The sequence below is a fragment of the Podarcis cretensis genome (assembly GCF_951804945.1).
Source record: "Podarcis cretensis genome assembly, chromosome: 14".
In the NCBI taxonomy this organism is placed as follows: domain Eukaryota; kingdom Metazoa; phylum Chordata; class Lepidosauria; order Squamata; family Lacertidae; genus Podarcis; species Podarcis cretensis.
Genome location: NC_137183.1, coordinates 14,657,013 through 14,677,811, shown reverse-complemented (window position 1 = coordinate 14,677,811; position 20,799 = coordinate 14,657,013). Strand labels below are relative to the sequence as shown.

Genomic DNA, 20,799 nt, shown 5'->3' with positions numbered 1-20,799 from the left:
CTGTATTTTGATATGACATAAAACTAGTTAATTCCAGACAGTATTCAATTTCCATAGACCAGGCACGTCCAACTCCCAAGAGACTGCAATCTACTCACAGTATAAAAAGACCAGCTGTGATCTACCCATTGTCATTGCCAGGAGTTGTTGAGCTTTTTTTAGGGGAGGGGAGGCCAAAGGTGGTCACTAAACTTCCTACCAGGCCTGCCATACATGGACTAATACGGTTGGAAAGGGCGAAAAGACCTTGCCCTTTGGCATGTTTCTCTAAACAGAGTAATACACATGAACCACAGAGTTTTGCAAACATATAAGGAGCACCACACAAAGCATAAAAAAATCTCTAGGTGATTCAGGGAAGTAAGCTACATAGTACATGGAAATGGGGGGAACCAGCTCTCTAGAAAATGTTATCAGAGTCCTCAAATTTGTTTAGCATATTATTAATGTATAACTGTCAGTGTGCATTAAAAAAGAAGAAGACAGGTCTCTGTTCCTATGAGCCTACAATCTAAATTTCAATGGGAGCAACAGGAAAGGAAGAGGAAGAACATGGACCATAGAGACAGGTGGAACAGGAAATAAATACACAAGTTTAGTTACATATATTCAGGCTTAGTTTCGCTGGGAACAAAGGAGAATTCTCATGGATGAGATGGGTTTTGAAGAAGGGATTTGAAGTAGTAGTAGGGATTTCAAGGGACGCGGGTGGCACTGTGGGTTAAACCACAGAGCCTATGACTTGCCGATCAGAAGGTCGGCAGTTCGAATCCGCGTAACAGGGTGAGCTCCCGTTGCTTGGTCCCTGCTGCTGCCAACCTAGCAGTTCGAAAGCACGACAAAGTGCAAGTAGATAAATAGGTACCACTCCGGCGGGAAGGTAAACGGCGTTTCCGTGCACTGCTCTGGTTCGCCAGAAGCGGCTTAGTCATGCTGGCCACATGACCCGGAAGCTGTACGCCGGCTGCCTCGGCCAATAAAGCGAGATGAGCGCCGCAACCCCAGAATCGGCCACGACTGGACCTAATGGTCAGGAGTCTCTTTACCTTTTTTAATCTAGTTCAAAGCTAGCCAAAGTAGTGTCCTGCAGACATTGTTGCCTACAACTCCCATCATCCCCTAAAAATTGCCATGCTGGTTTGGGCTGATAGGGGTTGTAGTCCAGCAACATTTGGAAGGCACCACAATTACCACTCCTGATCTAGGTGTTTTAAGAGAGAATTACAAGAATAAGGGGCATCAGAGGAGAGTGTGTGGCATGCAAAGAACCTTTGGAGAGCTGACAATAGAAGATGTGGAGAATAGAAAGTCAGGGCAAGGGTATTTGAGAAGCCAAGGAGGGTTTTCAGTGTAAGAATGCGGACTTCTTAGGCATGCCTGGACTGAAGAGAGGTGTGGATAAGAAACCCCCATAGGGTTTTAATAAGTAGTGCCACATGTTCTGAGTGATGAGATTGGCAAAATATTTTGTTTCATGTCAAGTATTTCTGTATCGCTTTTAATCAGAAAAGTCCACAAAGTGGATCACAGATATTTTAGCAGCAGAATTCTAGGGGATGGTTGAGGTCTGACAACTGAAGGGCAGGCAAAATAGTTCCACAGTAGTGGAAATAGGAGACAAATCACTCGTCGTCGTTTTTCTTTAAAGTTGGGATGGAAATCCACCTTACTTATTGGGCAAGAAGCTTCAGTTCTAGCTGTTTCAGAAGAAGTGGGCTGGAGAGCGGGGAATAGATATTTCACCAGAATATAAATAATGAGCCATCTTATAAAATTGTATATGTTTGTGTAGCTTGGATTGAAACCAGCAAAATTACTTGCCCTCACTGTTACATCAAATAGTAGAATGTTAGAGATTTGGTAGCTAGAAACCTTCATGGTTTTCAAACTAAGGGACTAACTCCATTTTTGTGCAAGCACATAGTGCAAGGACCCACCATTGGCTTTTGTAAAAACAAAGCAGTTGGGATTTTGAGCAGTGAAGCAGTGGATTGAGGGGCTACCTAGCCCTTTACCCACCCACTGTTTTTTCCACTCCATATTGTTGTCATCAAATAGATTCATATTCTCTCTCTCTCTCTCTCTCTCTCTCATTGAAACCCCTGAAAATTCAGATGTGCACCTACTTTAAGGTATTTATGTCCTATGCCATCCTTTACCTCTCAGAGTGACTTACAGAATCAGTAGAAAGAATATAAAAAAGCCTGCTGGATCATCTAACCTAACATCCTGGTCTCACAGTGGCTAACTATATGCCTGTGGGAAACCAGCATCCTATTCTCACAGTCGCCCATCTATAGTCCATGTGGTTAAAGGTAAAGGTAAAGGACCCCTGGATGGTTAAGTCCAGTCAAAGGCAACTGTAGGGTTGTGGCGCTCATCTCCCTTTCAGGTTGAGGGAGCTGGCGTTTGTCCACAGACAGCTTTCCGGGTCATGTGACCAGCAGGACTAAACCGCTTCTGGCGCAACGGAACACCGTGACGGAAACCAGAGCGCAAGGAAATGCCATTTACCTTCCCACCGCAGTGGTACCTATTTGTCTACTTGCGCTGGTGTGCTTTCAAACTGCTAGTTTGGCAGGAGCTGGGACAGAGCAACGGGAGCTCACCCCGTCGCGGGGATTCAAACCGCCGACCTTCTGATCAGCAAGCCCAAGAGGCTCAGTGGTTTAGACCACAGCGCCACCTGCTCCTTTAGACCCATGTTAACAGGATTGGAGTGCAAGAGCACTTTCTCCTCCTGTGGTTTCCGGCAGCTGGTATTCAGAAGCGTTGCACCTTTAACTGTGGAGACAGAGCATAGCCATCCAGGCTAGCAGCCATCAATAACCCTCTCCTCCGTGAGTTTGCCTAATCCTCTTTTAAAGACTTTCGAGTTAGTGGGCATCACTGCCTCCTGTGGGAGAAAGTTTCATAGTTTAACTATGCACAGCATGAAGAAGTGCTTTCTTTTGACTGTCTCAAACCTCCCAACATTTAGTTTTATAGGATGCCCACAAGTTATATTTTTAGGTGAGAGGGAGAAGAACTTTTCTGTATCCACTTTTTCTATGCCATGCACAATTCTATGAACTTCTATCATGTCACACTTACTCACCTTTTCTCTAAACTAAAAACACCTAGACGCTGCAACCTTTCTTCATAGGGGAGTCGCTCCATCCCCTTGATAATTTTGGTTGATCTTTCTGGAACCTTGCAATGACAAACCTAGACAGCATCTTAAAAAGCAGAGACATCACCTTGCCAACAAAGGTCCGTATAGTTAAAGCTATGGTTTTCCCAGTAGTGATGTATGGAAGTGAGAGCTGGACCATAAAGAAGGCTGATTGCTGAAGAATTGATACTTTTGAATTATGGTGCTGGAGGAGACTCTTGAGAGTCCCATGGACTGCAGGAAGATCAAACCTATCCATTCTGAAGGAAATCAGCCCTGAGTGCTCACTGGAAGGAGGCTCCAGTACTTTGGCCACCTCATGAGAAGAGAAGACTCCCTGGAAAAGACCCTGATGTTGGGAAAGACGGAGGGGACAAGGAGATGGGGACGACAGAGGATGAGGTGGTTGGACAGTGTTCTCGAAGCTACCAGCATGAGTTTGAACAAACTGCGGGAGGCAGTGGAAGACAGGAGTGCCTGGCATGCTCTGGTCCATGGGGTCACGAAGAGTCGGACACAACTAAATGACTAAACAACAACTGGAACCTTTTCTAACACTACAATATCCTAAGGCAGTCCCAACCCTGAGGCTCACAATCTAGAAAGACATGGCAGACAAGGAAAAATGAATGGAAGGGTACATGTTCTTTCAACCCTACAGGGGGAAAGCCATGGGCAGAGATTTTGGGTAGAGAAAGAGAGGGCGAGGGAAGGATTAGACGCTCCTTCATCTGATTTTCTTTTAAATGATCAAGGGCTGGGGCACCATGGCACATATTTACAAACATCTATTTAGTCCCTAAGTGCAATTGCATGGTGTGAGATTAGCAAAGACACAGGAGTTGGTTTATAGAGGGAAGTGGAGCAGCATTTAACAGCTCTGCCCCCATTTGTTTCTCCCAGGCTGTAGCTATAGTGGCACATGCCTCTTTTTCATTGCAACACCTACAACAGAGGAAAAATTGTCCATTTAGTAATATCCATTTTCTAGCCATTACATATTTTACCTCCTCTCTCTCTTGAAATTGGTCTTATGCATGCATATTTCCAGTACTCTCTTTTGTTTTATATTACTTGGAGTCGGCGTAGAAACAAATTAGAATGCAACTGCTCTTCAATGATTTCTGTTTTCTGCTCATTTTAGAGAAGGAAGAATGTAGGCATCTGGGTTTAATAGAATGTGATGGTGTGAATATTCAGTGACATGATTTTGTGGCTTTCACAAGATACATTGGCATATGGAGAGGTCCTCTCAAAAGTGTTTGTTTCAGATTAATGTACCTAAGACGCTCACCCGCATAAATTGGCAATTTGATTATCCAGTAATTCCAGTTCATATGCAGACCGCCACATGTGTAAGGACTTCCCCATTTTTTTTTCAGTGGACAGGTACAGCTTTATACATTAGTATTATTATTAATACATGCACAGAGATACCCTAACTTATAAAGTGAACAGCATGCTTGTATGGGATCATCCATACACAGATCCCTGGAGCACCTGCAGAGTGCTGAAATGAGGGTCCTCAGTTCAGAACACTAATTCTGGATTGGATATACTAAAATCAATATGATTGTTTCAGCATGTTGAAAGAAAGTAAATTCAGTCAGTTTAATTGAGTATTACTCATAAAGTTAGGTGTGATAGAGGCTTCTGCTACATGATATGGTTGAGGCATAGATGAATATTCAGACTTCTTTTTTCAGTTATTTGTGTGTTAACTGTATAGCAGTTTTCAGAAGGAGATATAATCCAATGCTGTACATGTAAGTACATTTAAGTGCAATGTACCTAAGACAATCAGTCTTAGTTACATGTTATATTCCCAAACTTATGCAAAATGTATATACAATTTTTTGTTCCTGTAACTTCTAATCCCACATCCAACAAGATTGCTTTATTCATTTAAAAGCATTAGCCTATATGCCAAATTCAAGATTGTGTGAAACAAAGACCTAAAACATATCTTAAATATGATAAACTGAACCATTAGCTAACCTAATAGAAGTTTGTTTCTATCACGGTTGGTCAGTGTGAGGTGCTAGAAACCCACCCAGAAATGTAGGAGGCAACAAATGTAGAGATAAAACACAAGCATAGCTCTCTTTTTCAGCATTGCAGAAATTGGGGAGAAATGATTCTCTGTTCTCTATGGAACATATCTTGTTGTTTTGTTTACTTGAATTTGGCATATCAGTGGGTCCCTGCTTGTAGTGGAGTCCAGAAAATACCTCTAGGTTTGTTTTTATGTCCTTACATTGATATTTGGTCTATTCCAACTGCCTGCCTGCAAGATTAAAATGGACTAATACAGACATCAACATTAAAAGAAGGTGAATCACAGACCATGATGAATTGTTTCTCATAAGTATTTAGACAGAGAATTGAGTAGATCAAATCTCTATTTCCCAAGACACCATGTGTTACTGTGCTATACCACAATTAAGTACAAGAATTGCTGATCTACTTTTTACTATTATCATCAGCATTGAAATATATTGTTTATTATTGTTAAATTGTTTTTAATATATATACAGTACTTACCTGTGCACAATAAACACATACTATCATAAGATCTATATATAATGTTATTAAAGTACTCTCGGATGAAAAATCTTTCAAGAGATGTGTGTCAACATCAAAATTGGGATTTAACAATCTCTTGCAGGTTTTAAAAATAGGTTGCCTTCCCTATTAAGCTAAATAGATAAAAATAATGGATGGAGTGACAGAAGAAAATACTGTTACATTTTATTATCATTGTGGTGAAAAAGGACCCTGAAAGAAATTAGTCTTCATTCCAGGTTTGGCAAAGTTTTTTTTTGCAAGGCTAGTTTTGCAGGCTAGTTTTTGCAAGGTATCATTCATCATTGTCTCTGCTTCAATTTGAGGTGTGGATAAGTTTTCCTATGGTGTTAAGACATTATACTTACAGGTTGGGTGTATACTACAGGCATTCTTTAATATTTCATAATAATTTTATGAGCATAGAGCTTTGTGGTTTGAGACTTTTAATACTTAACAACCTTAATTCACTTGTTATAATAGTCTTTTTCTGTTAATAGTTGCCAGCTGCCAGTAATATATTAGCAGATCTACAACATATTGGAAACGTATTCTTGAAAATGACGTATTTCAAAATCAGTACCAAATGTCCTGCCACATTATTAGGAAGGCATAATCAGTATGCTTTAAAAGAACTAGGGCACCATACGATACACTAAGAAGAAAAAAATTGACAGTACATACAGATACAAAACTATCCATTCATATTGCAGGAGAGAGATTACTTACTGTAGTTGCTGTTACGCTCCAATACTCCTTTTATCTTGCCTCTCTTATCAATCTTGATATACCACTGAGTTCGACAGAAAAGTCTTCTTACTCTTACATTCCCCCCTTCCATATAATCATAACTTCTGGTATGTCGCTCAGGGGAAGAACAGTTTGCATTTGTAGCCATTTGCTCTGGGGTCATGTCATTGCAAGCTAATGATATAGCGCCCACGAGGAAGATAATGTAAAAGTATGATCTGTAGAGCAAAGTTGGCAGGATCCATGTCAATATCCATTTGTGCATTATAGTGCAGTGTTCTGGGTACTCACGAACAACATAATGAAAAAAATCCGTCTTCAGTAGATCGTCTTTCCTTGGTCATTGACCTGTCCTCCTCTGCCTTTCCCTTGAATTGTAAAGTAATTTAACCAGCGACTGTTCCCTCTTCCAGAATTCCAGTCCTTACTATTTTTAAGATGCAGGTATCGAAGAGAATTGACCCTTAAAAATCCTTTCAGCCAGGATATCCTTTAAAGAAACAGGTTGCAATAACCTCGGCTGCTGCGTCTTCCTTTGCTACTTGTATTCTCTGTTCGCACTGAAAGCAAAAGATCTATGAAGAAAGTGGTATGCATAAATTTTTATGGTCATTACATAAGCAAAGCAACTATCTTCCATGCTATGGGAATAAAGGGGGAAGGGTTCATGTGTATGTGAGCGAGAATTTCTATCATTAACATGACATTTTAAATGTTGATATGCAGCCCTCGTTTCTCTTGTTCTGTAGTTTTCTAGTGAGTCTGATGATTCAGTTAAATTGCCAAACTCTTCAGGAGAAAACCGCTATTGCATCCTCTTTCACTTGATTGCTTCATCTATTTGTCTTAGTAGTAATTTCCCTAAAAGCATGCTCTGGTATCTAAGATTTATCAGGACAAAGTACACTCAGTTCTATTTTTTACATAGTCTGTATATATACAGTTCCATTGCCACTGCTTCATAAGACACTGAGAGCATTGCTTCTGATACTACAAAATCATGACAACGGAAAATGCTGTTAGCAGCTAAGAAATCTTTTAAGATGTTTTAAAGAAGACAGATGACTTACTTGCTCCTGTTGATAACAGCTGGACACACAAGTATTCCATTTCTGTTGTCTGCCTTTTGCAACATGAGACGCTCTACTGTAGCTACAAACTTTCGGAGCTCAAGAAAGACTGCTACAGAATCATAATTGTTTCCATAAATCAACATGCGCGCAAGAGGGTGTGTGCGAGCATGTGTGCGTGTGCGTGCACACTTGTGTGTGTGTGTGTATGTGCACTGTTAAGTCTGTTCAGGCTTTTTTTTTAAAAGGAAAACCTTTGCTGACCTCTCTTGGAAGCAATTAGGACACAAGCAGTCAGCTGTCAGTTGACTGCATGAACAAAAATAAAATGTTGTGTGGAATTCTATGGTCATCAGAGGGAGCTATCAACATGGCTGGTTCCCTGGATCTCAAACCTGCCACTTTTCTAGAAATACTGGGTTTTCTGACTCCAGTTCATGCACTGCTCGCATTGCCTCCTTATTTAGTGAAGCGTAATTCTTTTCTGAATCATTTTCCAAAGCCTGCTGATTCCTCTCCGATCATTGTTTCCCACAGATAATGGCACAGAATTGTTATTTCTTACAGGCAAGGTAGATTGAGGGCGTTAGAAGAAAATCAAAAAAATATATAAGCTAACAAATGCTTCTGTGCATAATCAATCATATCAGTGTCAATTGAAAACTGAGCTAATCTGTGTTCTCTGCTTTCTGCAAGTGCGTTTTTTCACCTACAGATACATGGTTCTCATAATGGGAACACAAACATAAATGGAGGGCAATACACCTTAGAATTAGCTAGTGTTGTATGAATCTGCTCCTATATTGTGTATGAGGGCTTCTGCAGAGCCAATGCAAAGGGGAGCCTTGGACCAGCTGCTGACCTCAGTAACAGGACAATGGCTGTCAGTGGCTTTGCTAGCTTTAGCTAACATTCCCTCTACTATTTCCACATGTTGGTGATTTTCCAGTCACCTTTCTAGTAAAAATTTAAGTGGAAAGCCCTCTTTATCTCGAGTAATGAAATGATGGTAACTAAACAAGCTAATTCCACCGATTCCTACAAACCTTTCTACCCGCTCTACACATTGCAAAAACTTTTAAATCTCAGTGGCAACCTTCAAAGTCTCCCAGAGAGAGTAGCTCATCCAGTAGTCAGCATATTTGTCAAACACTAGCTCCAAAGGAAAAGTCCCAAGCAAGATGGCAGAGTAGCATGCAAGCCAAAAGAATCAGATTGCTCAGTTGGTAGAGCTCTTAATCTCAGGGACATGGGTTCAACCCCAAAATGGGGCAAAAGATTCCTGCATTGCAGAGGGTTGGACTAGATGACCCTCACAGTCCCTTTCCAACTATTTTTTTTAAAAAAAATTAAATAACATTTGTTCAAAAGTTCCAGTTCTACAATTCTATGATTCATAAACATGCCCCGGTGGTTGCTGACTCAATTCCACACAGGAGATTCCAACTGACCCCACGCAAAGAAGTCACCACCCACATTTACCTTTCCTCCACTCTTTCTATGCACTGCCTGTGCTTTAAAACTCCATGCCTGAGCACCTTGTTTGTTTATTTTTGCTCCAGAGCTTTCCCCATGAAAACCTGTTCTTTAAAGCTTAATCAGAGCAAAGGGCAATCTGTAGAAAACCCGATTTGGTGTCTGTGCCAAGTGAGCACTAAAGAGCAGCTTTTCATGGGGAAAGCTCCAGGGCAAAAAAGAAACCCACATTTGGTCACGGAGCTTATAAGCGTGAACCTTTGCCTGAAAGATCGGGGCAAAAGGTGAGTGTGGATAAGCCCATTATTTCAGTCAAAAGGGGGATAAAATGAGCCAACCTCATTTTAAGTATGTAGCATCTTGCCAGCTATTTATTTATAAAAATATTTATATTGCCCTAATTCATACAGAACATATCAAAGCAGTTAACAGCTGTACATAAAACAGTACAATAAATACCATATTAAAAATAATAAAAGTCCGAAATCAGAAAACCAGTGTGGAGATATGTTTTCTTTAGTGCCTGCATAGGCCTAACAGAATAGAAGAGTTCAGTAAGTGTTTGAAAGTTGGAACAGTACTAATACTTTTCTAATTTACTAATTGACAGTCATTCCATGTGTAAATCCAGTAAACCGGCTGACTGTGATAAATATCACTGTGTGGGACAACTGACTCCCACTTGTGATGTCCCTACCTCTTATAAATGTTAAACTTGACTCTGCTGTAATACTCTGCTGAATGTATAAATGGGTATTTAGTGTGTGTAGGAGTGGTAGCTAAATTGTGTAAAATTATTCTCGAGCATGTGCCCCAGGTGTTCAAAGCAGTTTATTTCTTAAATGTCTCTTATACGGGTCAGCGAAACAGCACATTCTTAGGATGTCAATGGATAAATCTGTGTACTTGAAAACATTTTTTGAAGACACATTTTATAATAAATGTTGCAAAGCAGAGGCCAAAATCTTCATCTCTGTTTGCTTTTCTGGTTTGTTGATGGTGTATACTTGTACCGGCTGGTGATCTATGAATTTGCATACTGTGAAATGGCAAAAGGAGTATTTAAAATAAAATTAGGCTCCTGTATAATTAACAATTATTTGCTTCAGCCTGTGACCCGCAACTGTGATCAACAGCTAAGATTTGGTGATCAGCAAGCTATACAGAAAAGGTGATTAGAGACTCAACATGATTCAGTGTTGTGGATTTTGATGTTTTTGAATCAATATTTTATTGAAATATATTTTAAAATATTTAAAAATAAAAAATGACAGATAACAAAAATAATACCTGAAAAATATTAAACCACTGACAAAAATGTTATGCCACTAAAAGCATTCAGATATGTAATATAAGCTCCATTGGTCAGGCAGGAAGACTTTTTCTTCCCCCCCATAAACGTTTATGAAAGACCAATTTTTTGGTCATTTTTTTTTACTTGCTTGTTTGCCTTGGGGGTCCCTTGGAGGAAGGGTTTGTTAGAAATTCAGTAATTTATTCTGCTTCTTTTGAAGTGTTGCAAGAAAAAGAAATCTAAAAAACAATAATTTTGGCATTGTTTTCATTGTGGCCCATCTAGGAGAGTTTTGCTTTAACCCTTTAACTCTTGCTGCTGGTGGGTTGTTTTTTAAGTTAAAGGGTCAAAATTATCTTCTGCCTGACAAGTTACATCTTGGTTTAAAAAAAATCAGGTATCTCTTCCTTTTATTTTTTCCATTTAGAAGTAGTAATCATTCCACTTTCTCCTTTAGCTGTGTCTTGGCAGGGGAAAAGAAATAAAGCTACAAAATTCTTTATGCCATGGAACCAATCTGGCTCAAGCCCTCTGTGTCTCCTGTTTATCAAATATGTCAGGACAGACAAGGTGATAAAAATCATGTCCAGTTTGGCCCTTAGAAGTCCAGTTTCCAGCTTGAAGTCAACCCCAAGCAGGTGCCTGCCCAGTGAAAAGAAGGTTCTGGCAAAGAGTCTCAATTAAGCAAAGGCATCCTAAGCATGAACCAAAAAAAGGGGATTTTACCCAGTGAGCAAACTCATTTATAGTAAGCCTCATTTTCTGGAAATGTTTATATAGTTCCTTGCTGAATGTTAATACAAAAAATGCTGATAGAATAATCTTCAGTGTGTTTATTTTGTAACAGGGAAAGAGGATGGATTTGTGGGAATCGAGTAGGAGTAGGGTCAAATAAAACAACTTTTTCATGAATACCTGACATTTTCAGCTGTTTAAAATGCTAAGTCCTTGGAATCCTGAAGGATTTATTTATTTATTTATTTATTTATTTATTTATTTATTTATTTATTTAGAATCCTGAAGGATTTTTATGAGTTTCTTCTTTCTGGCACAGATACTAGGTCTATACCTCACATACTATTTCAGACCAAGTTATAGGCCTGATGTCTTATCAGTTGTCTTGAATGGTGTTCTTTGGCGTGGGTCAGAGGGCTAACATGCTTTAACTTGTTTTTAAAAACCTATACAGTGACAATTAACTTCTCCCATCTAACATTAGCTGGCATGGGAAAAGACATCAATACACTGGTACACCGTTTATGACAAGTTGACTGGGATCTTTCTCTGAAATTATTTCAGTCACATCATCTTTTCATGCCCACGTAGTGGGCAAAGGGTATGAAAATCCCATTGTGATATTTTTTTCTGGATCCATTCTAAGGGGTAAATGGAGAAGTGCCTCTCCATAAATACAAGTAGGATGAAGTTCGAGAAGAAATGTGAGGACTCTTAAATTCAAAATTACATTTCAAACAGTATGTGTTTACATGAGCATGGAATCCCTGGGTATCTAATAAGACTTTTGCTTACCATCTGACATGCTCATAGGTTATTCTAGGCATGCAGCAAAAGTGCCCACAATATTAATAGTACAGTACTTCATTCAGTGCAGGAGGCGCAACCCGTGGATTAAGTTAAAATTTAAGAAAGGTTCTGTGGCCACAAGCCTTGCACATGTTTCACTGTGAGCACCGCACCCTATAATAGTCACCTTTGACTGGACTTAACCATCCAGGGGTCCTTTACCTTTACGTCCATGTCTCTGCTTTTTCAATGTAGCATACTGATGAACAGATATCCTAGCTTTAGCAGCAAGGTATGAGAAAAGATGGGGACACGGGTGGCGCTGTGGGTTAAACCACAGAGCCTAGGGCTTGCCGATCAGAAGGTCAGTGGTTCAAATCCCTGCGACAGGGTGAGCTCCCGTTACTCAGTCCCCGCTCCTGCCAACCTAGGAGTTCGAAAGCATGCCAGTGCAAGTAGATAAATAGGTACCCCTCCGGCAGGAAGGTAAACGGCATTTCCGTGCACTGCTCTGGTTCACCAGAAGCGGCTTAGTCATGCGGGCCACATGACCTGGAAGCTGTATGCCGGCTCCCTCGGCCAATTAAGCGAGATGAGCGCCGCAACCCGAGTGTTGACCGCGTCTGGACCTAACGGTCAGGGGCCCCTTTACCTTTACCTTCATGAGAAAAGATACCCATTTGGAAGATACCTTCCAACTCTGAATCTTTGGCTTGTAATTCCACAAGAAGATAAGCCCTGCTAGATGAAGCCAATGGCCCATCTCTTCCAGCTTCCTGTCCTCACAGCAGCTCACTATGGGAAGAATGCAATGAGGACCTGAGTGCAGACCACTCTCCCCACTTGTGATGACCACTGCCTTTCTACAATGGAGGTAAGGTAAAAGGTAAAGGTACCCCTGCCCGTACGGGCCAGTCTTGACAGACTCTGGGGTTGTGCGCCCATCTCACTTAAGAGGCCAGGGGCCAGCGCTGTCCGGAGACACTTCCGGGTCACGTGGCCAGCGTGACATCGCTGCTCTGGCCAGAGCCAGAGCCAGAGCCAGAGCCGCACACGGAAACGCCGTTTACCTTCCCGCTGGTAAGCGGTCCCTATTTATCTACTTGCACCCGGAGGTGCTTTCGAACTGCTAGGTTGGCAGGCGCTGGGACCGAGCAGCGGGAGCGCACCCCGCCGCAGGGATTCGAACCGCCGACCTTTCGATCGGCAAGCCCTAGGCGCTGAGGCTTTAACCCACAGCGCCACCTGCGTCCCTCCACAATGGAGGTAGAGTATAGCTAATGTGGCCAGTAGCCACTGATAATCCCAAAGCTAATAAATATCCTATAATATTCTTACTTACTTACCTGCTTCATGAAACAGTCATGAAGCAAGAGTTCCTAATTACCCAAAGGTCCTATTCCTTGCCTTCAATTTCCTTGAGCCAGATTAGCATTTTGAAGCACTGTTTGAAGACAGTGCCTTGTCTGCATAAAAAGGGAGCTAGCCCCATCTAGCTTGAGATGAGTACAAAATAGTGGCTGCACTCCTGCAACAGGGAGCCAAGCATATACCCTCCATGGAAAGAAGGCAGATCTCCAAATAAAGCAGGGAGCAAAGAGTCCAAGAGAAATGTGAGGATCTTAATGTTTGCCTAGCCAGCTGCTAAAACTGTTAGCAGCTTCAGCCACAGCAGTACCACTTTAGGTTTTTTTGTGTGTGTGTTTTTACAATCAAGCAGTATATAAATTTTACAAAATAAATAATACAAGTGGGAGAGTAGATTGGGAGTTCTAGATTCAGTCCCGCTTCCGATCCCTTACCTTACTGGATTTACACTTTATTTTATTGGTCTTTTCAGCAAGATTGATCTGCCATACCCTTAGCATGGTTGTCTTTTTAACCCCCCACCCCGGTTTACTGAAAGGGGTTGCCTGTTTTTCCAGGATGGTCAGGACTGCTGGGCAGCACCTTCTCCTGGGGGGAGCTTGTAGGTTTTCCTATGGACTGCCATCCTGAAAGTGTTGAAGGCCCTGTGGAAGATCCCCAGGACAGAAATGTATCATAATAAATTTGTCTTTTGCCGGTTAGAAGTGATTGTGCTGCTCCACTAACACAGTGTCTGGATAGGTGCTATATTTAGAATCCTTTCCATGTTCATCTTTTGACGCTCCAAACCTGCAACTTTTATTTTTTATTTCACAGAGGAGCTTCTCCTCCAGCCTTCATTCTAGTCGTGGCCAAATGTATTATTTAACCTTGATTTGGTTCTTATAGCACAATCAAAACATGTTTTTGAGAATCTTGGTGGTCTCAGCAATCCCTCCTCCCCTTTTAAGTCTGGGAGGGATTTTTATTATTATTTTATTTTAAGCTCTTTCCAGTGCCTGCTCCATTCTTCTGAAATACTTACATAGTCACCACTGCCACCCAAACCAGTCCATGTTTCTAGAAACGCCCTCGGGGCATTCTTTTTATTTCAATTGATTTTCTCTAGTGTAGTTGTTTATCTTTTTTTTCAATCTGGTCATAGAAAGCACATCTGGTTCCTGTTTTAATCAGTATTCCTCTGGGAGCAACATCATATTAGAGAGAACTAGCAGTGCTAAAACAATAATCCATAATGATGCAACTTCTGGAAATCTAAAACGGTTTTATCCACTGTTTTTAGAAGTGTGCTAATGGTGTAGGCCAACTGACTCCTTTGTAGATAAAACTTACAAAAGGTCTTAATAACAGATATGTGGATGCATTGACATAAGTGAACAATTAAGGCAATCAGCAGTTTCTGCTTCTTATTGTATATTTAAGTCCTGCTGAAGCTCATGGCTATGGTCTCATATCACTTACTCCAAAGTAGTCCCACTGGGTTTGGATTACTCCTGAGTAATGTATTTAAGGATGATTAAGGAATCTGGATGCCATTTCTGCTGCTGTAAGGCCATTAACTTTAATGGGACTAAACCAGTTTGAGGAGTAATTTTTGGAATTCCTATGGGTTATTTTACCAACAGATCACATAGCATAGACTTTCTTGACAATGTGCATTGTCTAGTACAGACTTCTATATCTTGATAAAAAAAGATAACTGAACGTTTGAGCTGATTCGCTCACAGACCCATTTATTCAAATGATTCTTAAATCTTTTTAAGCTTACAGAACTGATTTTTTATTATTCAAGTCATTTGAAGGCAATTTTTAAATATGGTGACTCGTGGCTGAATTTGCAGTAATTATAAAAGCAAAGGTGGAAATTTTTATAGGATGTTATTAATAGACTGAGCCGGTTCAAAATGTATTATTTGACAAATTAAACAGTATGGAACTATACAATGCAGTCAGCTTACACATATGTTACAAGTTACATTACTATTACTAGAGAGATGCAGACAATGGTGCGTCAAGACACAACAGAGGACAGAATGTGATATGATAGACCAAATTGTTTAAATCCAGGTCTGCCGCTACTTCACATTAAGTTAAGGCCTCCAATTTTTAGGGCAAATGGGAGTATGTGGGTCAGAAACCCTTCTCATGTTCACTGCTTACCTCTCTCTCTCTCTCTCTCTCTCACACACACACACACACACACACCCCGGACTTTTTTCTTACCCAAACTCACTTTCAGTAGAGCAGCTTATCTAAAAAGACAGGTGGAGATAAGGCACGTGGAGGAGATTTAGAATCCCATCCATATTATAATTTATCTCTTATTAACAATGATATCCCACACATTCTGTACAGAGTACTCTCACCATGGCACTTAGAGATAAATTAGAATCAACATAACTGTAAAACATCCAATAAAATATCAATGACAATGAAATCATCAGATTAAAAAGCACCATATCCCGTGCTTTGCATGGACAGGCGGAGTCCCCAGATCCCGAGCGGCCCCCCCCCCCCCGTCATGTGGAATAACGACTCAAGACAACGTGCTATGGGATTAAATTGGCCACAACTTTATTAAATTTCAAATGTGGGTAGACCTTGGCTCAGGCATTGGGCATTCTCCCTCCCCAGTCCCCAGCCGGGGACCTAGGGAGCATCAGGGTTATCCAGTGGGGGGGGGGATGGGCCAGCTCTGGTGAACATATGTTCAAGCAGAGATAGCCGCCCCCGTTACGCCGCCGCCGCCGCAGGGGGGAGCAATGACGACCTTTCGGCGTACAGTCAAAGCCTCCCTTCAGAAACCCCTTTAACGGGGAACCCTGGTATCGCCGCCGCAAAGAGGAAGATGGACAAAAGGACTCCGCCCAAGGCCTGATACCGCCAAAGTTGTGACGTTTTGCTACGGGAAAGGCGAAACCTGCCAATGCAGGGAAATTCCTTTCCGGCCCTTTAACAGCGACCTTAACGTAGCAGCGCCCGCATACCTGTGAAGAAAAGTTAAGCTGCAAAACCTGTGAAGAAAAGTTAACCTGCAAAATAAGGCATTAACTGAGGGTGGGTAGGGTGGGAGAAGCTCTGGAGCCAAGTGAGGATTCCCAGGTAAGATCCTCCCTCTATTGTGTGGGCAGGTAATCCCTCCCCTACCTGGCCTGGTCTCCTTGGCAACGCTTCCCCCAGGTGGGACTGGACAACTGACTGAGGTAGGCGGAGACCTCCAGGTATCCCACCTGAGGGAAGGCAAAGCCAAGCCTATGCTGATGGAGCCGCTCCAGATCTAGGGGCTGCGCACGTCCACGCAAAGGGCACCCCTGTTTTAAGCGGGGAGCGGTCATTACTTCTAGAAAAATGGTGCTGGTACTGCATACCATTGAAAACCCCCAGAAAAAAGCACTGACCATATCAGAAACCCAGCTGATGTTTAAAAGGCCCAGGAGAGCAAAATGTATTTGCCATGCACTGGAAACATGAGTTCAACTGCTGGGCAATCCTCCCTGAAGAGACCCTTCTACAGTTGTGCTGTCATGGTCAAAGAGGCCCTCTTTGTAGTTGTTGTTGTTGTTTAGTCATTTAGTCGTGTCCGACTCTTCGTGACCCCATGGACCAGAGCACGCCAGGCACTCCTGCCTTCCACTACCTCCCTCAGTTTGGTCAAACTCATGTTGGTAGCTTTGAGAACACTGTTGAACTATCTCGTCCTCTGTTGTCCCCTTCTCCTTGTGCCCTCAATCTTTCCCAACATCAGGGTCTTTTCCAGGGAGTCTTCTCTTCTCATGAGGTGGCCAAAGTATTGGAGCCTCAGCTTCACGACCTGTCCTTCCATGAGTACTCAGTTACCACTCGCTTAACTTCAGAAGGTAGGAGCATCTTGAAAGACGCATCCAATGTAGATCATATGCTCAAAAACATGTTAAATTAGCACTCCTCTGAGAGCAACATCATATCAGAGAGAGGGTTGCAGCCAACTAAGTTTTACTCAGCATAGACCCACTGAAATACATTGTACGTCCATTAATTTCAGTGAGTTTGCTCTGAAGAAACCTTAGTTGGATGAAATCCAGACTTCACAGTGGTAAATCAATAATCCATAGTGATGCAACTTCTATTCATATAAAATAGTTTTGCCTCCTGTTTTTAGAAGTATACCGACTGACACTTTTGTAGATAGAAATAACAAGCAAATGAGACAGTCGCTGGGAGGTAAGTAATTCTAAGCTGTGCAGGGCTTTAAAGATAAGCACCAGCACTTTGAATCTTGGAAATTGATTAGCAGCCACCGAAGTTGTTTCAAAACGGGCCTCCTGGGGCAGTCCCAGTTAGCAGTTTGGCAGCTGTGTTTCAAACCAACTGAAGTTGCCTTCAGGTCCTACTTGGCAGCCCCACGTGGAATTCACTGCAGTAATCAAGCCTGGAGGTTATCATTGCATGGTTCGCTTGGCCAGGCTCTCTCTGTCCAAGAGTGCCAGCAGCTGGCATACAAACCTAAGCTGGCAGAAGGCACAACATGCCACCGTTGCCACTTTGATCTCCAGTGACAAAGCTGGATCAATCAGCAATTACAGAAACTTAATCTTATGGGATATGTTATGCATACCCATCCTGGACAGATTGAACACTACATCCGTGGTCAGACAAGTTTCCTACCAACAGTATTTCCATCTTGACATAATTAAGTTGCAGTTCATTGGTTCTCTTCTAGCCCATCACTAATCCCAGGCACAAATTCTTCACTTCCTCTGCCTCACCTGAACCCAAATTCTCACTACGTTTTTTGCCACCATCTCTGCAGTGGTAAAACACTCACTTTATTTTAAAATTCTGGTCTTCCATTTTATTGGTGAATGTGATAGACTTTACAAGCATGTCTGCCACCAGCACATCTAGTTTGTTCCTGTGTAGACTTGTACGTACAGTGGTACCTGGGTTTTCGAACAGCTTAGTTCTCAAACAACTTGGAACCCGAACGCTACAAACCTGGAAGTAAGTGTTCCGGTTTGCAAACTTTTTTCGAAGATGAACGTGCTCTGTTTTGAGTGCCACACTTCTGTTCTGAGTGCTATGCTGAGGTCTGTCTTTTTTTGCTATTTATTTTGTGTTTTGTGGCTTTTTGTTTGTTTGTTTTTGTGACTGCGTGGAACCCAGTTCAGCTACTGATTGAGTGCAGGTAATAAAAAATTACATTTTCATTTTTATCATCTACAATACTGTTTTATTGATTTTACAGTACAGTACATTGTTTATTTCTTTCATTTTATGGATCAATTGTCTCGTTAGATAGTAAAATTCATGCTAAATTTCTGTTTTAGGGGTTGTTTTTAAAAGCTTGAACAGATTAATCCATTTGGCATTACTTTCTATGGGAAAGCGTGCCTTGGTTTTGGAACGCTTTGGTTTTGGAACAGACTTCCAGAACGGATTAAGTTTGAGAACCAAGGTACCATTGTATCTCTATGTGTAACTGGAAGAACAGCCACCCTTTGCTTCCAGTCACAACAGTAGCATCAGGATGGCCAAAATCAGGTCTCAAATGATACTAAAATGGATCTATACAATCAATTTCCATCTAACAGTACCTGGAGTTGTGTAAGAACCACCTCCATGATCACCCTGAGTAATCTACGGAGCAATCTTGTCAAACACCTTAAGCCATCTCTACATCCTATGGAATGACTAGAATTTCACCAGGACTACCAGCCATGTCAACATGGCTCTCCAAAATCCCACAGATTTCATCAGCCTCCCATTGCAAGTCATTCTAGTGGCTTCTGTGTAAACCCTCACCTCTATCTCTAAATGGAAGTCTAGTACTCTAGTTGAACACCTCTGTTGCTTCTGGTCTTGTCAGGCTGTTTCCATTCCTCTTACTTTAAAATGAATTGTCCAACAGTCTTCAGATTAAGTTCTAACAACATTCCAATATACTCTTAAGCCCCTGTGTTTCTGAAGAGCCAGTTTAGAGATCTTAACAGGTTTAATGGGAGAGATTTATTGAGATAGCTCAGATTACATAAGCCTTTGAGTCATCTCACAAAGATCTTTGGCATTTGAGACCTTTCTCTTTAAAACATGCTTGCCTTATCTTTCAGTAGTTTAGCAAAGTCACTCACTAAAGCAATGAATAATATCTTTTAAGTGATAGGTCACAGTATGCATCAATTATGTGCCAATCTCTACAAATGTTAGCAAGTATACTTTGAGCTCCAAGCATAAGAAAAATCAAAATGCTACAGACCTTAATTCTTCAAATATCTCTCTCAAAGTGTTCCAGAAAACTTCCCATGATATACACCCCAAATATGTATTGTGGTAAAATGTGGCAATCCTATGGAATTATGCCATTTTCCAAAATGCAATGGTTGACAACTCCAGTCTTCCACGTGTAAATGTAAAATGTCAGAATAACTTAGCTGAGGATAAAGTTGTAGGAATGTATATTCCAGTAGAATAACTTAAGGAAAGGGTCTAGCTGTGGTTGAGACCTTGTCTCTTTTGAACAGGCAAGTCTTCTATAGATGCATTAATATCCTCACTCACATATTTATAGGATGAGCTCTGGAATCAAAAATAGATGCCATGACTCAAGTAAAAGCTGTCTTTATAATATTTGTTATTGCATAGAATATTTGAATATGTAATATTGAAGAATTATTGACCATTATTGACCATGTGTGTCGCATCTAATTTGATGACTAAAAACAAATGTGAGATACAGAATGATACATTATTCTCCGCTGAAGAATAAAATCTTACTAACTTAGAGAAATAGAAGCCTTATGGAATCTGAGAGATACTTTTCATCAGCCAAAACTGCTGCTCAGCTGTTTCGAACTCAAGCACATACCTTCTCCAAACACTACTGCTCAGATCACAGCAACAGATCAGATGCATTTCCTGATAAAGCTATGCTACTAAATCCTTTATCCCAACAAATCACAGTCTTCATAATATCATGTGATCCTCAAATTTGGAAGGCTTTTGCTAGACTTTGGTTTTGGGGTTTTTTGGCTCACTATAAAATATTCTGTCAGGAGAACAACCTTCCTTAACTTTAAAAAAATAACAGTAAGATCCATAGTTGGTTGGTGGGAGGGTGAGGTCCTGAAAGACATCTCTGGCACAAGCTTTTTTTTTTTTTTCTTTGAAAAGACCTTGAAAATCAGACTGGGCAGTCTGGCCAATTTCTCCTGAATATGTCAAAAGGATGCCATTACTGCAGCCTTTATATGCTAAGCTGAAGCTACTATGTAAAGCATTTTTTAAACCTTTACTGCAGTAATATTTATACAGTGGTGCCTCGCAAGACAAAATTAATCCGTTCCGTGAGGCTCTTCGTATAGCGGTTTTTTCGTCTTGCGAAGCAAGCCCATTGACAGCTTAGCGGATTAGCGCTATTAGCGGTTTAGTGGCTTTTAGCGATCAGCTGTTAAGCGGCGGATCAGCTGATAAGCGGCTTAGCGGCTTAGGAAAAGGGGGGGAGGGGGGAAAACCCGCAGGAACTCGCAAGACATTTTCGTCTTGCGAAGCAAGCCCACAGGGAAATTCGTTTTGCGAAGCACCTCCAAAATGGAAAACCCTTTCGTCTAGCGGGTTTTCCGTCT

General features: G+C 41.3%; 2 protein-coding genes across 5 annotated transcripts in view; one reads left to right on the top strand and one right to left on the bottom strand.

Annotated features, from left to right (window-relative positions):
• FGF7 (fibroblast growth factor 7) overlaps nt 1–19,657 on the bottom strand; it is a 58,883-nt gene extending 39,226 nt beyond the window's left edge. Inside the window, exons 1-2 of one of the 3 annotated variants that reach the window (XM_079953522.1) lie at nt 19,434–19,657; nt 6,449–7,044 (exon numbers count right to left, since the gene is read on the bottom strand). In XM_079953522.1, coding sequence (XP_079809648.1) covers nt 6,449–6,734 — 286 coding nt within the window. In that variant the 5' untranslated portion in view covers nt 6,735–7,044; nt 19,434–19,657. Of the gene's footprint in view, nt 1–6,448; nt 7,045–7,539; nt 7,932–19,433 lie in introns of those variants that run through there. The other 2 variants (XM_079953520.1, XM_079953521.1) reach the window with 2 other exon arrangements.
• Nucleotides 1–20,799, top strand: part of FAM227B (family with sequence similarity 227 member B) — a 116,385-nt gene that overhangs the window by 67,860 nt on the left and 27,726 nt on the right. The window lies entirely within an intron of this gene.